General features: G+C 40.8%; 1 protein-coding gene across 2 annotated transcripts in view; it reads left to right on the forward strand.

Moving 5' to 3' along the window:
• Window positions 1-21,811, forward strand: part of nlgn2a (neuroligin 2a) — a 223,409-nt gene that overhangs the window by 196,122 nt on the left and 5,476 nt on the right. For both annotated transcript variants that reach the window (XM_088073302.1, XM_042512113.2), the window contains 4 exons: window positions 12,945-13,130; window positions 18,121-18,386; window positions 20,227-20,380; window positions 21,303-21,669. In XM_088073302.1, coding sequence (XP_087929428.1) covers window positions 12,945-13,130; window positions 18,121-18,386; window positions 20,227-20,380; window positions 21,303-21,669 — 973 coding nt within the window. The remainder of the gene's footprint in view (window positions 1-12,944; window positions 13,131-18,120; window positions 18,387-20,226; window positions 20,381-21,302; window positions 21,670-21,811) is intronic.

The raw sequence follows: 21,811 nt of genomic DNA on the forward strand, positions 1-21,811 counted from the left end.
ATAGCACCATTTTTGCTACACAGTATCCAATCCTCTTAATACATCCAGGTATTAGTCTGATAAAATGCAAAAGTATTCCAGATATGTCACCAATTAAAGCTAGTGATGTTTTTCTCCTATATTTGATGCTTTTCAAGTATTAGAGACATCATATTTACAAAGGAATCTTCATTTTTCTCTCTCTCTGCATCTTGAATAGAATTTCCTTGACACTGAACACAGTGCATAATTCATTGGGTGAGTACTCAGACACTTGTCACATATAGGCAGCTTTGAGGTGCCTCGGAGATCAGAGGAGGGGAGCGATGGACAGTGAGATAAAGAAAGAGGAGATGAAATGTATTCTGCAGTCTTGCTACCAGAGTTATGATGTCAGCAGCAAAAGGACGGTCCCCTGAAATACCACCATACTGTATACAGCACTGAGACACACTCAGTTCCATTAATACAGCAGTCCCTGGGCTTGTCCAGGCACAGCTGGTGGAACTGGAGGGAAGAAAGGCAGAGAGGCACAGATACACAAGATAACTGAGAGATAGCGTAGTGGAAAATTGCAGGAATAGATACACACTGCCGATCAAAGTACACTGCGTTCTTCTACCTGACAGGTGCTTTCTCTTTGTGCCTGTTCGCCCCGCTGATTGTTCACTTCTTTCTATTGTTGTCTGGCTGCAGTGAGGACATGAAGATGCTTTTATTAGTTTTTCCTTGAAGTTTCCGCTGCTAGGTTCCATTTTCTTAGGTCCTTGGTCACTGCTGCCTCTGGAAACAACCCATTTTTTGGTGATAACTCGGATGTTATCTTAAAGTGTCATATACAGAGACAATTTGTCACCATAATGTTTGATGTGCAGTGTTCCTAAATAGTGTGTTGACGGGGAGTGGGGAAAAAAAGAAAAAACAAAGAAGAAAATGCCCTGGAAAAAATGCTTAAAAAATATAATAAATTTTTAAATTACCTGAAAATAAAAACATTTTAAAAAAATTTTTAAAAAAAGAAGGAAATGACCTGAAAGAAATGCTTAAAAAATATAATAATGTAACATCATTTTAAATATGTAATTTTGATAATTATGAATATAGTTATTTCCTAGACTTTTTCCCCCAAGACATTTTCTCTAGTTTTTATCCCCCTTTCTAGCTTTTTTTTTTACCTTAGACATTTTTCCCTAGCTTTCTAAATCTACATATATCTTGCAATTTGTGAAACATTTCTTGCCAAGTTGGTAATAATCTTTTTTCCCATGTTTTTGAAAGAAATTGCACCTGCATCTGCATATGTTTTAAAGGTCTAAATACTTGTGCATGGTGTCTGAATGCAGCACAAGAAAAGTGATGTGGCTCCAGGTTTCAAAGGGTTAAACGATAGTCATCTATCTCAGTTTGGCTTGGAATCAAGGTGTGCAGGTCAGCAGTTAAATCATGTGAATGGCTACGTTCAGTCACTAATTATAATTTATAGAAAATGCTGTTAAAGGACGTGGCAGATGCGTTAGACAGAGAGTACATCTTCAAAGTGGCACCGACACCAATGATAATACTCAGTGCTCAGACAGAAAGTCGCTCTTTGTTCAGTCTTTATATTTTCTTTTCTTCTTGTGTAAGTGTTTTTGGTTCTTTTTCTAATAAATCAGGGCTGTTCAAAGCAGCAAATGTTATCGATATGATGCTGTGGAGACAGAAAACACCCCATTTGAAAAACAACTTAAACACGATTTTTGTCTGCCTTTTATTGTTCTGAAATGCATGTGATAGTCTGGTCGCCTCTGGCCAACGCATACTACACCGTATGAACCATGCGTAATCCTGCCAATGCAGTGGTGCCTGTCATATTTCAAGTGGGCGTTTTTATTGGTTGAATGTCACTTAGTACACATTTCACCAAGTGATTTACGCAAAGATATTCTATGCAGGTATAGTCGTTTCCTCTTTGTAAATTTAACATCAAACTCCTGACACACCTTACACTGCTTTTTTGTGTAAATTCATGGGCATAGTTATCATAACCTCACCCATTGGTCTGGGAAATGCTTGCTTCAAAACCCGAGCTCAGTTTTACATCCGACACTATCTTGTTTTTGAAGCCAGTTGTCATTAGCAACCAAATTGTGTTGTTTTTTTTTTTTGTACCAGGCTCTAAACATTTATTTAACGTTTATTTCTGCTGTATAATTGGGCATTTTAACATGGGCCTGACTCGTTCATGGAGTTCGTTACGAGCACTGCAAACTACTGTGCTGCTGTAGGAATGTTACTTGTTGTAATGGGAAAAAAAACGATACTTTAGCAAACTAACGAAGAAAACCTCTGACAACAAATGTTACCAGTCAGACAGAAAACAGCTTCGTCTGTTTGGCATTTCATCTTGCTATATCAGCAGGGATTTTTTGGGGGGTGTTTCGTCGCTGTGTCCGTAATATTTTGTAGCTTCCTCTTGTTTGCATGATTGCGTGTTGCCACTACCAGATGGCTATCTTTTCATCTACATCTATCCAAAATTTCAACTCTATATATGAAGTAGTAAAAATGATCTCCATCTCAACCAGATACATCAATTATGCCTATTCAATTAAAAATAAAAAGTTAGCACTCTGTACTTTTACATAAGCAATATTTTCAGTACTTTTACACTTGTGGTATTCTATTAAAGTAAAGAATCTGAATGCTACTTCTACCACTGATTAATAGATAAGGCTGTGAGCGGTGGGAAAGATGGGGATTCTAAGTTAAACTTAAATCTTCATACATTTTAATTTATTATAAATAAATAATATTTTGTTCTTATAATCATTGATTTGAGTGAAGCACTGTCCTGACGTGACGGCCATATTTTCTGCACCAGTGTTAATTATAAAAATGGACGCTGAACGGTAGAAAATTAGAGTGCGTGAGACGCTGCTTCCCTATGAAAACCATGTATCTTGAAAGTATCAACTTTTCATGAGTTCAGAGAAACCACCCTGCTTTGTGACAGTTAATTTGTCAGATAAGAAATTGGGTTTTAAAAAGATTTTCTCTGGTAGAAGAAATTTCTCAGCTCATTAAGGAACACTTTATGTGGAAAAAAAAAATCTTAACCTCCAAAATTTGAGACACATGATTTTCTCTGGACAGTGTCATTTAGTTCAGCTGACCCTTCGTATTGAACCTGCCAACAACTAGTTAACACTGAAATCCTGATCTGCACATCTCGACAAACACACACCAAATGTATACGAGCTAGATAGTGGTGCACAATTCTTCCAGAACATTGTTTATCTAAATTGTTTACCCAATATACATGCAAGAAGAAGGTCAAAGTAATCGAAAGCTTTACAGAGCGTGTTGCGTGTGTCTGTGTATGTGTGTGCGTGTGCGTGAAGGATGAGTAATCGAGAGGGATTTGAGAAGTTGTCCTCCACACACTTACGAGACAGGAGGAGTCAGATTGGTTTCTTTATGCGCCGCAGATAAAGCCCTCTTTGTCACACACGCAAACACACACAGACCCGTGTCATCCACGCTTCTAATGCGATGCCTTATCTGGCAATTACCTCCCAATTCTAGAGGCATTCGGCATAACTGACATCGTCACCATCGGAGTGAAATGCACTTTATCATATCATTTGCATATTTTAATTACACTGCCATGGAAGGGGAAAACATCAGACATCTCGATGAATGTCGGTTATGTTGTTTTACTTTTGATGGACAGGATGATGGCATAAATATGCGTGCACAGCTGTGTGTGTGTGTGCGCGTGTGTGTAAGAGAATGATAGGTATACTGAGGTGGCGAGTTAGCGGTGTCAAGGTTTGGTATCAGTCATGCAGCAGGGAGAGGAGCACCTCAGCGCCAACACTCCCCCAGCGTGAGGCCGAGCCTTCGAGTTGAGAAAGAGGTTAGCAGCTGAATAATAAATAAACACTTTTGGAATAGAGCCTCTTTCACTGAACATGTTTTGGTGTTCTGTTGCTGCAGATCATAGAAAAACTTGAAAACTTTTTCCACAGTAAAGCATAAAATATTGATTTATAAAGGAGCTTTATTAGAGAATAGTTAGCCAAAACAGAGCCACACTTCACTTTTTAAAGTTGCAAATTGAAATTTTTCAACTTTTTTTTTTTTAAATAAATGATGAAAAATGGTCAGATAAAATGATGCCAGCTGAACAAAACACATGCTCAGCTAAACTGGCTGTATCGAGTGCCATGCAAACAGAGTTCTGCGCGAGGAGGAGCTACAGTATCTAGGCCAACCCAGCATGGGCTGTGTTTGAAGTATTGCAGCATTTTGCCAGTGCGTAGTGGAAAAGCAGAGGTCTACTTTTAGCTCCAGAGATGCACAGACACAACAGCCATTCATTCCAGCAGCAGCCGAAAAACATGAAGAGGATGGCGTGCACATGCATTCACACACGCACCAATATATGCACATAAACATATAAATAAAAGACCTGCATGCAGATGAGCACAATTGGATGCTTGGAGACACACATACTGCCACATTTTTACACCCCAGCAGACGTACAATGAGTGTTTATCTATTTATTTTTTGCTATTTGTTTGTTTTGCTCAGTAAATCCTAACCACCGCACATCTGCTGCTGCTGCTGCTGGAGCAGGCATGGACAGCAGTTTGGGGATTCATTAGCTCTTGTTGTCCTCCTCATGTTTCCCCCCCTCTATCTCTTCTTTTTTTCCCCCACCATTCCTAATCAGGAGCATCGTATTTATAACCATATTGTAAGTTTGGACCAAGATACTGGTTGTGTAGAGCAGATTTTGGCACTTTGTGGCATTTTTTTAAATAGTATTTTAAAGTTTTGGCCACTTCACCAACTACATGTTAAAGTCATTTACTCATCATGATAAATAAGTCCCTCAGGAGCTCCCCAAATGACCCAAGTGATGTCATCGGGGTTATATCTGTAGTTGAATACTTTACGTTTTTAACTGGAGACCTGCATTTCAAACGGGGACCATGCATTTTGAATCTGTGGGCATTTACCAATAATGTTGTCTTGTTGGATTTTGGGAACTGTAGGATTCAGTGTCTTTGGAGCTTGACACATTTTAGTGATGAATATTTAGAATAAATTGGCTTCTGCTGCTCTAATTTTGACCAGTCTTTAGTTAACTAGAGTCTAGTCTCCAGTCTCTAGTTTGTTTGTTTTGTTTTACAAATTTTAAGACAGTAATTTTCTGCTGCTTTTTACTAATTTCTTGCTATTTTTTGGTTCATTTCTTCTTTAATTGCTTAGTGCTTTGTTATTTTCTTGCTTATTTAGTTGTTTGTTTTGTACTTTTTTATGCTTTCTTCAGGAAACTTTCTTGTATATTTTTTTCATCATTTTTGGCAAATTTTTGGTACATGTCTAGTTAAGTTGTTGTTACCTTCTCTCTATGCTTTTGAAAAAGAAAAAGTCAAACCGATTTGTTCAGGTTTCAAACAGTCAAATCAAATTAACATATTGAATGAATATTAATTGAAATCTGAACCACAACTGTTATTGGAAGTCAAGCAGCCTAAATCATACTCAGAAATACGTTGTGTATTATTGCTCTATAGTAATTATATGGGTCAGCACCTCTCACCTATGACACCATGAGTCTCATTGGTGAGATCGCCCACACACACACACACACACACACACACAGATAGAGAGAGAGCAGTCATGACTCTCCTCTTCTAAAACCATCAGGGGAAGTTTAAATCTTTACAGTCAGTGTCAAACACAGCAGCATCTAAAAACAATTACTGTAGCTTTGTACAAATGCTATCCACGCACCCACACACATTATGCCATACATTGTGTCCGATCTGGCCCATGGCACCCCTATTTCACCCGCCATTACCCTCTGACTGGATGGAAGCCCCCAGGGACAGTAGCTCCCAAGGGAGCCAAATGATGGATAAACAGGAGTCCACCGAGAGGAAGGAAGGATGGAGGCGAGGAAAAGATGAGGGAAATATAAAAGGAAAAAAAGTGACAGGGGGAGATGAGGGCTTTCCAATTCTGAGCACACACACACTCATGAAAAGGATCATGATGGGAGTGTGTGATCAGGCGCGATGAGCTATTGTTCCTTTGGGCTGTAAAAGTGTTCACAGGGCAACAAAACCTGATCGATAGACACACACCACCACTCTATAAAGACTCTAGTTAAAGAAGGAGAGTGAAATAGATACCAGCCCTTCTTCTTGTCCCAGTGGACACACACACACAAACACACACACACACACACACACACACACACACACACACCTGACAATGTATCATCTCACTTCCTCTGACTGTGTTTGTCCCTTTGTGACTCATTCTGTCTCTGTCAGACGCTCTCATCCTTCTCCCTCCCTGTCATCCTCCCTCTGTGCACGAGTGTTTATGTTCTTCTGCATCCCTCTGACACACTTGGACTGGTCCGTGACAAAAACAAGAGCAATCACACTCCTTAAACACACACACACACTAACACATAAACACGCATGTGCAGGCTCTGAAAAACACTTGCGTGCACACGGTCGTACTCTGCTGGGAGCTGGCCTGCTTTCTATTTCACCAGCGTCCACACACACACACACACACACACACATTTTCTCCCTTGCTGTTGGAGTATCTGTGTGTTGTTGTAGCACACAGAGCATACAGTACGGCAACACACAGCTTGAGACTACATTTAACCCAGTGATGCAAGCTCACACACACGCACATATACAGTTGGCCCCATGACTTCATTAAAGGACAAGTGGCATGACTTAAAGAAAGTCCACTGACAGTGCACCAGCTAACCTCCAACAAACACACACACACACACACACACACACACACACACACACACACATACACACACACACACACGAAGGACAGGACATCAGAGACTAGCAGCCTCAGACTAAACCCTGAAAGATGGAAGCTTTCAGCCACAGGGGACCAGGGAGATGAAAGAGTGAATGCAGGAAGAGTGAACGAAGAGCATGTATGGAAAGGAAAACCAGTAAAAGAGAGAAGAAATAGGGCAAATATTTGCAATTTTACAATTAACATATAAAATTTGACACATCAAATATTTCAGTTTTTAGTTGATTTGGCGAGTGGTAACAGCAAGTATGTGCTAATTTTACAGCACACACTTGTCGAGGAGTTAGTAAAATCTAAAATAAATGTGGTGACAAACATTTCCTACTATCGCTGCTGTTTCGCCTGGTGAATGTTTTTATTGTGCAGCAGCAGCTGTCAGAAATGGTGGGTTAGCATTAGCTGTGATTTAAGAAGAGTTACACTAGGCAGTGATGCAAATATCAGTGTGATAAAATTACAGAGTAATGCTTGATTACAGCAATCTCATGGACCCCACTGCTTTTCTTGGCAAGTCCCGCTTTGCTCTGCTGTGATTGGCCCATACTAGCCTTATCCACTTACAATGAAAACTAGGCTTGTTACAATCCTCCAAATCCAAATTGGTTCATACCTTAATTTTTTTGTTTTGTCTGGGTTAGAGATGTCATTTAAATCTGATCTAAAGAATGGCAGACTCTGCTGGTAGCAATGAAAACTAGGGATGTAACGACCTCCTTAATCCACAGTGTGGTTCATACCTTCTTTGTGTGGGAAGGGATACCCTCAGACAAAACTATATAAAGAAAAAAAGAAGGAAATGCAGACCTTAAATAGTGTCAAAACTGGAGTTTAGTTTACAAAAGGCTATGCCTTTAAACTGACAGGCTGCAGTGTCACTTTGCTAATTGTGGGAGCGCAGGATCGTTAACACACTGCTGTTGTTTTCTCCGCTAAACACAAAGTCAGAGGTGACAGTTACAGAAAGGAAAAGATGAGAAGAAAATGTGGGAGATGGGGGGAGGAGAGAGAAAAAGAGCAAGACAGTCAAACTGGAAATAGCAAGAGAGAAAGAGATTAGGGAGATGTGCTGACTGCTACTGACACCAAGCAGGTTTCGCCTTCATCGGCTGATTGTTCACATCTCAAAATGCCATTGTTTTTCTGCTCAGGAAAGGGTATACATCAGACATATCCAAACACACACACACACACACACTTAGAGGGGTCCTGCCTAGTGCGCGGGCATAAAATCAGAATAATTTCACAGATAATTTGGTTGTCACAGCCAGGCAATAGTAATAACAACTTTGGAGAGAGAAAGAGCACAATAAGAAAGAGGGAGAAGAGCGGAGCGAATCACCCAAGGCCAATCTCTGTGTCTAAGCCAGAGTGGTGTTTGTGTGGGGAAAAAAAGCTGCTTTTTAAGCTCGCTGAAAATAAAGGCGAATCTTTCTCATTTCCCCTTTTCTTACACTCCCAAGTCCTTCTTCCCTTCCCTTGCGTCATTCAGAGCAGCCCTCTGGAAATGGCAAAGCGTTTAGCGTGGCGACAGGATGATAGCGCCGCCCGACTTCGACGGCAGTGGCACAAATAGCGAGCCACGCCGCCGTAATTGCCATAATACACTTAGACACCATTTGCAAACGTGCAGCCAATTTAACAGGCAGGCGGCTTTCATCACCTTGAAAGAACCGCACACAATCTGATGTATCTGTGTGTGTCCTGTTGCAAAATGCGTGTGTCCTATACATTATTCAGGTGCTGCGAGGCGCCCACATCTGTTCATTTCTCTGGACGACACACACACTCTTCCTCTGATAGACAATAATTACTATGCTGCCAAGAACACACACACACTCGCACAGAGAGGCACCCATGGCAGCCTCTAACAATGGATTCACATGGGAGCATGGCTTCGGAGCGCCGTTTGTCATCGCCATTCACACACAAGTCATAATCACATGTATGGCTGCACTCAAATTCACAGATGCATGCACCTCTGCGCACACACACAAATCACAATGACAAGTATGGCTGCATACACGAGTAACCTGCACATGTATGTTGGTTCTAGAATAATAATGGCATGGCTCTGTGATGGCACATAAAAAGGCTTATTGCTGCTTCACTGCACAAAAATACACAAAAAAATGGTTGTGTGGGTGTTAGCATGAATGAATATACATAGTGTGTGCTTTTATGGCGACGGAAGAGATGAGAGTATGTATGTGCATTATGCGCTCATGTGTTGTGTGCGTCTGTTTCTGTGTGGAGGAGAGAGGGAGGTGGAGAGAAAAGGAGGCAGTCTTCTCTGTAGTGTCAGCCTTTGATCAGTGTCCCTGTGTGTGTATATATCTGTGTGTGTATGTGTGTGTGTGCGAGCCAACCCCTGGTGTCTTGGAGGCAGATGAAACACTGTGCCTCTATCCGGGACTCACAGAACACCCACTATCCTTCTCTCCGTCTCCTTTACTCTCTCTCTCTCTCCCTTACCCCCTCTAACCACCATTCCTTACCACAGCCATTTTAAAGGCTATTCATGTAGAGCCGCGCTTTCATCTTGCATCGCAGCGTTTTAACCAGCTCCTCTGTTTTATTTTTTATTTTTTTCAGCCTTTTATCAGATTATAGAGGAAGAGGAGGACGGGTGAAGTGGCCCGCTGTTGTACACTGACTCGCAGTCAGATGGACGCAGCGTGAAGGTGCAGGAAAGACAACGGCTTTGGCTGTGACAAGATAACGTTAGGTTCTTGGGTGTCTGCTGGCTGTGTGAAGCCCAGATCTGTCGCTTCTCTATTTTTGATGTCCCACCAGCACAGTTTACACCTTTTTTTTTTTTTTTTTAAGAATCGTAACTAAAAAGCAAAATGTAGCAATAGATCTTGCTTTTTATATTGGCACAATGATGATGAAAACGTTAATATCTACACACTGCTTTCATTATTTTGTGCAAGAAACTACACTACGACATAGAAGTATTACTATGTATTGCATTAGTTAGCCTAATTAATGACCTTATAAGAATAATTGGTTATATTTAATATATTGTGGTGATTACATTTGGGCATTAGGCTGCTTATTTGTTTCATGTTTGTGCTCTACTTAATTAATGCAGCTTATTTGTGTGTGTTTGTGAGGTGTAAAGAGCAGCACAAAGGCCAGTAAAGGCATGATGTGCTTACTGATATGCGCTTCGATCCCTTTTGTTTTTATGGCTCATCTGAGATGATAGATATTGACTGAATTTTGGCTGGACTTGCAGGATAAGCAGAGAAATTGTTGGGTAATGTTGTGTAGGTATAAGCCTTTACCATAAAGGCAGCATTGCAGTCAAACATTGGAAATATTCACTAAAAAAAATGCATGTGTAAAAGGGTAATCTTCTTGTGTTCAGAAAATGCTATCTTAAAGGTCCAGTGTGAAGATTCTAGGGGGATATAATGGCAGATATTGATTAGAATTTAATAAGAATGTTTTCTTATGATGTATAACCTGAAAATGAGAATTGTTGTGTTTTTGTTACCTTTGAACGAGCCATTTGTATCTACCTATGAAGCGGGCACTCGTTTATGGAGCTCTCCATGATGCATCACCATGTTTATATAGTAACCCAGCAAGAAACAAACTACACCCTGGCCTAGATATGAAAGTTACGCATATTTCAGGACGGTGACGCTTGAGTGACAGGCTGTTTTTAAGGTTTTGCTAGAGTTTGTGTGTCAGTTCCACCCATCTCTCCACCGTAGCTCTCAGCCTCTTGACCAAATAGGGTCACTCGAACTCAAATCTTCACAACAGCAGTCCACAAACCAATTGGTGATGTCATGGTAGCTACGTCCATTATTTATACAGTGTGTGGTTCTAATCTTGACAAAAAAATCTTGATTACACCAATTAGGCTCTCAAAGCAGACAACTCACTGTATGTTTGTGTTTCGACAGATCCAAGCAACTAGCTGTATACAAGTGATTAACCTCCACTGTATAGGCTTAATGGATGACCTTTTCAGTGCACCTGCCTTTAATAAAGCTCTAATTAGGAGTCCCATTAGGATCTGAGAGGCTGCCAGTTAATGGGTGCTTAAATGGGAAGGACTTAAGTCTTTGGTGGAACAATCGAAGATACTCAGCAGTAATCATGAGAGCCAAATGTCAGCTATCAACAGAAAAGGTGAGCTATTATTACAATGGTCTAATGAATGACCAGTTGTCTAACAGAGACACTTTTAGGAACATTTAGTACAATATCACTCCACAAAGGATAGTCAGTTTGCAAACAGAATATCATGTCTCTTGCAAAGCCATAAAACTACAAGCGTTACAATAAAAAACTTGAAATTAAACTCCAAAATTTCACTCAAAATATTGAGCAAATAGTTAACCTGCCAACAGTGCTGCCTGTACAGATGAGTAGGTGTAGTCCAAGTCCACATATGCAGATAAAACCTTTGCATTATACATCTCACAACAAGTTACATGTAGAGACTGGGAAGAACTCCAGTTTTTCAATTTATTTATACATGTTCCTTTATATATTGTATTTTTTAAAGTACTGAAGGATGTGGCTGATAATGTTTGAAATTGTCAAAAATAAAACATGTCTCAGTCGTCCACAAATCCCTTGAAACGACCAGAACCAACAGCGTTTTAAGTCCATCTCTCAGTTTGTCCATCTACCGTGCAAATATGTTTTGACTGAACATAGATATCGTGAGTGAACTGGGCGGGTTTGGCTCAGAAGCTAGAGCAGGTTGTCCACTAATTATAAGACTGGGGGTTTGATCCCCTGCTCATTCAGTATACATGTAACTTTGGGCAAGATACTGAACCCTAAATTGCTCCCAATGGCTGTTCCATTGGTGTGTGAGTGCATGGGAATGGTTACAGGCGGCACCTTGTATGGTAACCATGGCTCCTAGTATGTGTGAATGGGTGAATGTAACATGTAGTGTAGAGAGTGTGTTTTGAGTGGTCGGAAGACTAGAAAGGTGCCATTCAAGTGGTGGTCCATTTACGAATTAAATTTTAATAAATAAGTAAATACCGGCAATTAATGTATACACACTTTTGTTATTTTTAAAGGCTCAGTAATTTTCTAAAGCAGCTGGGCTTTGTTGGGGACTATTTTCAGCTGTGGAGTAATACACATTTTGTCTGTCGTATATGTGATATGATTCAAAATTAACTACAGTGGCCATTTTTTTTGATGATATCATTGGATTCTTATAATTGACTTTTTTCCTGGAAGAGCCTTTGCCATGCCAAAGTAGGAAAAGCAAGCACATGTGTAATTAATCACATTAATGTTGGCTGAATTCCATATAGCTGTTTCAGTTTCAGGGTCCTGACATTGTGCATGCTGGCTCAGTGTCACACTGCCATGGCATATTTGGACACATACAGAGCAACCTTTAATGTTACCAGAGCTTTTTCTGCTGTGACAGGTGAAAATATAGTCTGTAGAATAGGACTATAGGTAAAATCTCTTACTGTAAAAGTAAACCTTTCTACTGTTTCTTCTCAAATTTCATGCTATAACAATATTCATGAAGAACAAAAAATAAAAAAAAGACAAAACACTGAACAATCCCAGATTCTAAGCACAACGTGTCATCACTTGTAATCCAGTTATGGGTGTGTGATTCAGATTAGGGTCACCTATATTTCTGGGAGTGCAGGCAGCTGTACTGTAAGTGGCTTTCTGTAAAAGTCCCTGCTCGATGCCATTAGACAGAGTAAACGTCATTAAGAGAGGAGCTGAAAAAGCAATTTCGTCTCTCACTCCCTTTGCTTTCTCTGTGTGCCGTCTGTCACTCCTAGTTGATGAATGATGGTGTTGCAAACACACACAAACACTCAACACATACACACTTGTTCTCTTGCAATTCCCTCTCAGTCAGAAACTGATTTACAGGCCAAAGTAGAGAACATTTGCCAGACAGGTACTAAATAATAAAGGCACTGATACTAACTTCATCTTCTCTCTCTCTCTCTTCACTCTCCTCCTATTATCCCTCTTCCTCCATACCCCTTGCTTTGTTTTTTTTCCACCTGTCCTTATCCTTGTCCTTTCTTAAATATCCTCCCTCACCTTCCTCCTGCATCCATCTTTGTTCGAACACTCAGGTTTCCTCAGTACAGGTGATCAGTCCGCTAAGGGGAACTACGGCCTGCTGGACCAGATTCAGGCCCTGCGTTGGCTCAATGAGAACATCGGCCACTTTGGGGGAGACCCAGAGAGGATAACTATCTTCGGCTCCGGTGCTGGAGCATCCTGCGTCAACCTCCTCATCCTCTCGCATCACTCGGAAGGTAATTGAAAACTTGATTGTATTGTGTTGTTTGTCTGCGTTTATTTATTTGTGTTTGTTTTGTTTTTTAGATCCATTTTTTTTTCACTGCACTGGCAATAGCCATGGCCAAAGCCATTGTGTTTTCAAGTTGCCTGTTGGTTTGTACATACATCTGTCCGAATGTACATCTGTCCCAATTGGGTAAATGCAATATCTCAAGAATGCCTTGAGGGACAAACATCCACTTAGACTCAAGGAAGAAGTGATTCTATTTTAGTTTGTCAAAGGTCAAGGTCACTGTAACCTCGTTCATCTCATTTTTGTGAGCACGATATCTAAAGTACATCATAAGAGGATTTCTTCAAATTTGGCAAAAATGTCCACTTGGATTAGATTTTGGTGGTGAAAGGTCACTGTGACCTTGCTTTCGTGTCATTCTCTTAAACGTGATATCTCAAAAACGACTCTCTAAAATAAAAAGTCGATTTCTGTGGGAAAAGGTGAGATACTGTCATGGTTACGTATGGGTCTGGAAAGACATGGATGTAAATTGGAACTGTAACTTGACTGGTTCACAAAGGCAAACGACCTCAAGACGGCATTTTTAGTGCAAAAGAAACTGCCAAGCAATGATCCCACTTGTCATGGGATTCCTGTTTTTTTTTTTTGTTTTGGTGGGTTTTTTTTTCTAATAGCTTGGATCCAGCCCTGCGAATGACTCATTAACCACAAATTTCTTTAAAAGTAGGTTGTGGTTGCTTACATGAATTCTACCTGATCCATTAATGGTTTCAGTCCTCAGTTTAGATCACTCCTCGCTAATCCCTGAATAGCCACAATGCATATTTACAAACCATCTCAGTGTGTTTGTTCTATATATTTGCTGGAAACAGATGGTGATGTACACCTGCATGCCCAATTCAACCTTTGAAACACTCGGCTAAAAAACATCAGTCCTGTATTTGTTGCCTGAATTACTTGTGGTACGCTCAGTTTAGAATATTTTGACCTTAATTTGTCCTTTAATGACCCATGTTAGTGTAATCATACAGAAAGCTTTTGCTACCGATGTGATCAGATAGAATCTCAGCGAGCAGCATCCAGTACAGAAATCGTTAAGTCCTGTGATGTTCACTTGACACCTCTATCCTCAAAGGAAAACACTGCTTATCCTTTGAACTGGAGAATTCAAGCAGTCATGTGGCTAATGAGCGAGTCCAGGTTTGATCCAGGTTATGTCATTCATGTCTGTGGAGGATAAATGACACTGGAGCTCCACCATTACCCCACATTACCTGACTTGGCAAAGCAAGCGCTCCCGGCTCTGTTAACGGTCCATTGCTCCGCAGCGCAGAGGCTCTACCTCCATCGAAAAACCTACATCCACCTGACCCCATGCTCCCCATTACCAACAACACACCCCGAGGGCTAAGTGTTAACATTGCACCACCAAAAGAGAGAGGCCTACGGACCAATCGACTTTGATCTGAATTGAGATCAGTGCGGCTGACGACCCGCAGCCAAACGGTCACGCACTCGCCGCCTTTGATCATGCTGTTCTCGAAGCTGTCCTCCTCCGATCGTAACTTCTCTGTTCTCCGCGCTGCTCGAGGACTCTCCCTCAATATCTCTCTCCTCTGTTCATTTTCCGTCTCACACACACAAACCGCAAAGGACAGAAACAGGGAAGAAGTGGTGGAAGGAAAGGGAGAGATTAGAGGGAGCGTGTTCACACAGCCACACATCTGTTTCAATCACCGCTCTGTGTGTTTGTGTGTATGTGTGAAGCACCGAGCAGACGTCTGACACGGCTTTATCTTTGACTCATTGTGTCTGAGAACAAATGTGTGTCGTCAAAGCTCGAGCAAGCATCTGTGCACGGCTGCTGTTTCACTGTGTCCATTTAACGCAACCTCTATAATTACCACTGATGTCTGTTAACCCTCCTTATTAACCCAGGCACACCCAACCTTTTTTCCCTCATTGGCAGGTGACCTACTTAGCTGATAGAAACCTCCCAAGACCCCAATTATAATACATTTATATCATGATCACAGTGAGCACAAAGTGCTTGTGGCTTGTATTAAGTGCAAATACAAACTATACAGACTGTTTAAATCTGTTTTTTTTCTTTAAGTACATACAGTATACTGTGCATAGGAATTAAAAACAAGGAAAATGGCAAATATCGCAATTGAACTCTAATGTTGGATATTGGCATTGCAGTCGATTAAAGGTCGAGTGTGTAGGCTTTAGTAGCATCTAGTGGTGAGGTTACAGATTGCAACCATCTTAAACTTCTACTGTGTGACAGACATGTAGGAGAAATACAGTGGCCGACACAAAACACAAATCTAAAGCCAGTGTTTGTGGGGTCTGGGCCACTACAGCGACAATGTTTGTGAGCTCCGTGGAAGAGGACCCGCTTCTTATATAGATATAAACGGCTCATCCTTAGGTAACGAAATCACAGAGATACATATTTTCAGGTGATTACACACTAAAGAAGGCATGCTTATAATATTTAATGTTTCAATTGTGCCAATATATCCTCCTAAATCTTACACACTAGACCTTTAAGTACTGCTAAAATGCTAAAATAATAGCATCTCTGGAATGAAGAATGCAAACCATCTATTGTTTTATAGAGTAACTCCATTCAAAATTGTGTATGGAAAAAGCATCACTTAAAAGCATACTTTAATATTTTTTCAAACATCATCTGATACCACTCTCTTGTCTGTGCATTGTGTATTGAGCCAGAGTCAGGGTGGTTAGCCTAGCTGAGCATATTACCTCCTCGCTCCAGGTACATACTGAAAGGAATAGTTCAGATCTTCTCAAGTGGGATTGTATACTTATCTATAGTCAGTGTACATACAGTAGATGTCAGTTGGCATGCCTCCAACTTGAAAAGCCAGCACAGTAGTTGTTAATGGGAGCATAAGCAAAACATATTTTAACCACCTTAAAATAATCAGTGTCAGTTCTTGTGTAATATAAAATATGTTTGCAACTTTATCTTGCTGCAGATGGCCTATTTTAATGGAAAATTTTAGTCGTTATCAATGCTCTCTTTTAAACCACCAGACCCCATTGACAAAATCAGCAATTTTAGCTCACTATACACAGGAGCTTCTTGTGTACCGCAGCCTTGATCGGTTAGTTTGTTTGTGTTATTTTGTTACTGAATCTGAATCCAAAGGTAATGGCGAAAGTTCTGAAATTGCTGACTGACAGCAAGGTAAAGTGTTGACAATGGTCTAAATATAACATACACTTTAATTTTAACTAATACATATATTTTTTTAGTTCACTAAAATTGGTTTTGTAGCTGGCCCCCATGCACAGAAGTACATTGCTTAGCTTCCCTGGCAGCTCTTATCTCCAAACTAGGGGTGTGCTGATCAACATTTACAGTACTATAGGTAATACACTTATTATGGATAAGTATCTCATACAACCCCACTTTAAAAAATCTGAACTCTCCCTTTAACATTCAGATATTAGTGTGTTACAAATCTTCTCATCAAACTTTAAAAAAAAATAATAAAATAAATAAGTGTAGAAATATATTCTCTAATATGTTAAACTATTGACAGTCACTGTAGTTTAATCATTAATTTTTCAGGAGAGCCCCCACTTTAGCCGCAGAGGGACCCAAACGGTTGGGAAAGCCTGTATTAACCCCTTGTCACCTGCTCCTGACAACCAACCCTCTCACACTGCCACCAGTCCATTCTCATGCCTGCGTTCTGTCATCACCCCACCATCATCATCATCATCATCATCATCGTCTTCATCGGCATCTAACGGTGTAACATCAGCCCTCTAGACGGCGCCTGTCTGTCATGCCCCTCCCCCCTCTGTCCCCCGCCAGGGATTCCAGGTAAGGGATCTGTCATCCCCACCCTTAGGGGACACCAATCATGTCAACAACACAGGGTCACAGATCAAGCCCGACAGAGGAGACGCACGGGATGGATGGCAGGATGGAAGTAGTAGATAGAATGGAGTGAGGGGTTGTAAGTGATATGATGAAGCTTGTAGCAGGGAAGACGGTATCCTGTGTTTAAGGGAAGAGGAGGGGTGGGACTACTATTGTTGAGGGAGGAGGAAGAGGACAGAAAATACTCTGACATGGCATATCAGAAGAGAAGAAGCCAAAACTTAGAGAGCAGGGAAGTTAAGGGGCTTTTAGGGAGTGACAAAGAAACTTATTCTGAAGACAAATTAAATCATATCTACCTCCCAAATCTCTTTTAGTCCGTCTCTCCCCTCTCTGTCGTTTACAGCACAGATATGTAGGTATAGCTGTTTCCAAGCTACTTTTTACTATAATTGATTTCCCAGGGAAAGGGGGGCTCTGCGGCTCTGCTTAATAATTAACTGACCAATCTTCAGCCCAGGAGAGGGAAGAGAAAGAAAAAGGGAGCGCGAGAGGAAAAGAGTGAGGCAGGCAGCCTCTTAACGAGCCACTTGAGTGGTTCAAACAGCACAGGACAGGCAGAACTAAGGAGACAGAGAGGGAGACAAAGAGGAAGAATTGCAGCTAGAGAGAAAGTCTGAGAGAAGAAACAGAGCACAAGAGAGGGGAAAATGGCTCTCTTGACGTCTCGGGTGAGCTTACTCCCAGTTCTTTTTTTCTTTTTGAGCTGCAGCATGCCCTATCTGAGATGCTTTGGGTCTTTAGTCCCCTCCTGTGTCTGCCAACTTTGCTCCACTGAGAATGATAAGATGAAAAAAGTTGAAATTGGTAGATTTTTTTTTTTTTTTTTGCGTATAAAGGGAAATTCTTCCACATTCCACATCAAGGAGTCTCTCTGAAATCCAGCCTACCCCAAAGTTCAGTCAGACAAGTTCACAGAGCTCCATCCTGCCTGCAAAAATTCAAAAATTGGAGAAAATGCAAATGACATTTTGTGAGATCACACAATATTTTAAACTTTTTGTCATATTTTGCCCCTCATTTAGTAATTTAACTCTTTTTTTTTCATCTGTCCTATCAGGTCTGTTCCACAGGGCCATAGCCCAGAGTGGAACCGCAATCTCCAGCTGGTCAGTCAACTACCAGCCCCTCAAGTACACCAAGATCTTGGCCCGCAAGGTGGGCTGCACCTACACAGAAACGGCTGATCTGGTCGACTGTCTAAGGCGCAAAAACTTCCGGGAGCTGGTGGACCAGGACATCCAGCCGGCTCGTTACCACATCGCCTTTGGCCCCGTGGTGGACGGAGACGTGGTGCCCGACGATCCTGAGATTCTCATGCAGCAGGTGACAGCACAGATGTGTTAAGTGCTCAGGTTTTATTGTGCGAGAGGAGTGACTTGAGTTGTGATGACACACCAGACAGAGAGAACATGAAGAACTTGTTGCAGTAGATGTGTGTGACCTTTCCACAGAGTTAGGGGTCTGGTGGTGACATTTGCCAGCTGGTGTGAACTCACACCCTAAAATGCTGCAACAGAGTGAAGCTGCAGTGCTGGTGATGTAAATTGACTCAGCGGTATCTTCTAGACCCATTTTTGCTTTAAATTCCAAGCATTGTGTACTTGCAAACACTTCACCACAGGGTGCATGTCTCTGTTGTGAGCAGTTCATTCAAAGAGTGGTTTTCTTTAATCAGCTTCTTCAAAACAATTTTAAGAGGCCCAAACACGGGAAATAATGAAATGTTTCACAAGCACAAATAAAATATAAGAAATACTCAAAAATTCACCTAAGCAGAATAGATTTTTTTCTTATTTTCTGTTTTTTTCCCACTTTATATTTAAGCCTTTGAAACTTATTATTTATTATTTAAACCTTTGATGCAAATTGGTGAAAAAAAAAAAAAAAAAAAACCCCGGGGAAAAGGCAATGAGCAACAAGAAATGTTTCACTAATTCCAAGACATTTGTAGATTTAGAAAATATTTTTTAAGCAAGGGAAAGTCTATATTTAGAATGATCATAAATACACATTTAAAATTGTGTTCCAAAAAATATTTTTCCAGGTAGTTTCCTTGTTTCGGTTTGTTTGTTCAGGCTTTAAAGGGTTAATATTTGCCAAGTTGTGGAAGGCAATAACTATACGATGGGATAAGGATGTGCACATCCACACTGATGAGAAATCACATTCTGTAAACAGTGATTTAGCTCTCTCCAGGTGTGAGGCCTTGTAAATTTGAATGAGTTTTGTTTGGCTGTGTTTCTGTTGTTCTTTAAATCACTTTGAACATGATCCCATATTGATTTTGTTCACCCCTGTCCTTACTGCTGTGGTGTTGGAATGGAGTAATAATTGTAGTTATCATTCTTGTTGTGGCTGGTCCTTTACACAGTGCACCAACAAAGTCATGTCACATTGTACTTGCACTTGAATATGTATATATTCCTTCCACTTTAAGGAATACTTTGCCAGTTTTCAACCAGCTTTGTACCATAACAGTGTGGGTAGTATGTTTAAATGAACTGTGGTAAACTTCCCTACTTCCCCAGGTTTTCTGCCTCTTGCGGAAAAGCGAATGCCACAGCCCCTTTTCTCTGTTTTTTTCCTGTCATATAGCAACAATTTCAAAGTATTTGCATCTTACTACTGCATACACAGACCAGTTTTATGAAGAGATCATGTTATCAGAAAGTGAAATAGTTTAACTGAGCTCTCATACAAGGAAGAAAATGAGAGAAAAACTGACCTAAGGTAGGTAACAAGAAAACAAAGGAAATACAGATACATTATGTATATTAGAGATGCTGAGGAATACAAAGTTATGACAGTTGCAACTACTTTGTTATTGGGGTACCGGACTTTCCCTATCTCTCTATTAGGCATCCAAAACAATTCATAATTCAAAAAAAAAGAAAGAAAAAAAGAAAATCAGAGGTGAGCATCAAAACATTTCTAGCTGTTTTTTAAAGGGAAAAATATCCACATTTCGGAGCCTTTCAAGTTGTACATTTATTGACACTGTAGAGTTGTAAAAAACTTAACACATTGAACACCAAACAAATTGCACTCAGCATTATTAATGGCTGTAGTAATTTTAGATTTGTGACATGTACAGAGGCTTAAAACTCTGCCCTTTCAACACAATTTCAGCACTCAATATGTATTTCCTCTACTGCACCACCAGGGGGAGTTCCTCAACTATGACATCCTAATAGGAGTGAATCAAGGAGAGGGGCTGAAGTTTGTGGATGACAGTGAGGACAACGACGGCATCTCAGCCGCAGCATTCGACTACACCATCTCCAACTTTGTCGACAACCTCTATGGCTATCCTGAGGGTGAGCAACACCAACATTATACTCTTTTCAGGCTTCAATGTCCTCAAATTATGTCATCTACTGCATCATCAAAATCTTCCTATGGTCCATATACAGTAAAAAACTGACATTAAATCATCAAAATAGGACATAGTTATTTAAGTAAACAGAATAAATTATCAACACAATAGAATAATGAGCTATACATATAATGGCATGAAAATGTTTCCTGATGCTTGACCAAGATGTGACATTACACACCGCAAAAAAAGTCCTCCTGACATTATCATGTGTTTCTCACAAAAAAAATGCATCAACAGCAATTTGTCCAAAACTGCCGCTCCCAGTGAAAATGCAAGTCTTAGAAACATTATGTCAGCAAAGGATGAGAAAAGAGATAAAATATGAGCCCAGAAAAGTATATCAGCTAAGACAGGCATACTAAAGAGATTGCCTATCATCGAGATTATCTTTCACCGTGGTGGGTCTGTGCTTTGGCCTTTGAGGCTCTGTGGGCACTAATGCCGTCTCTCATCATCCCCCAGGCAGCCAGCTCCCAATCACAATGCTGTTGTTCCTAACAGATCAGCCTGCAAACCTCTCACAGCAGGTCACAGTCAAAATACAGACACATTTGGATAATGCAGTCACGCTTCCTTTCGAGTGCCTGTCACTCATTCTTCCCTCTGAGAGGCACATTCTCTCTTTTGCCCTTTGTGTCGCTCAGTCTTTCCTTTCAGGTTCTCTCTCGAACATACATAAACACAAACAGAAGTACTTATGTCCTCTCTAAGCAATCTGGTTTCACATCTCTTGACCACTCTCATCTCTCAAAATGTTCTGTCCCTGTCATTACTGTCCTCCTATCTTATCACAATTTTCTCTTTTTTCCCTTCACCCTTTTCTTCCTGTCCCTTTCCCCCTCCCGCGTCCTGTCCTCCAGGCAAAGACATCCTGAGGGAGACCATTAAATTCATGTACACAGACTGGGCAGACAGGGACAATGGGGACATGCGGAGGAAGACCCTCTTAGCTCTGTTTACAGACCACCAGTGGGTAGCGCCGGCCGTAGCCACCGCCAAACTCCACGCCGAATTTCAGTCTCCAGTTTACTTTTACACGTTCTACCACCACTGCCAGACCGAGACGCGACCCGAATGGGCCGATGCCGCTCATGGTGACGAGATACCGTACGTGTTTGGCGTTCCCATGATTGGCGCTACGGATCTGTTTCCCTGCAACTTCTCGAAGAATGATGTGATGTTGAGCGCTGTGGTCATGACTTATTGGACCAACTTCGCCAAGACTGGGTAGGTTTCACTGATGATTTTATTTTCTATTAATAAATATTGAGTTCTTTTTACTCTTTAGATAAACTAGCTAGGGTAGTGCCTCTTTAGTAGTAGAGCCGATGTGTCTTTCCAAAAGGTTTATCTGTTGTTAGAGGCTAGT

This window comes from Plectropomus leopardus, chromosome 23 (assembly GCF_026936395.1).
Source record: "Plectropomus leopardus strain MGB_pleo_1.0 chromosome 23, ASM2693639v1, whole genome shotgun sequence".
In the NCBI taxonomy this organism is placed as follows: Eukaryota; Metazoa; Chordata; class Actinopteri; order Perciformes; family Serranidae; genus Plectropomus; species Plectropomus leopardus.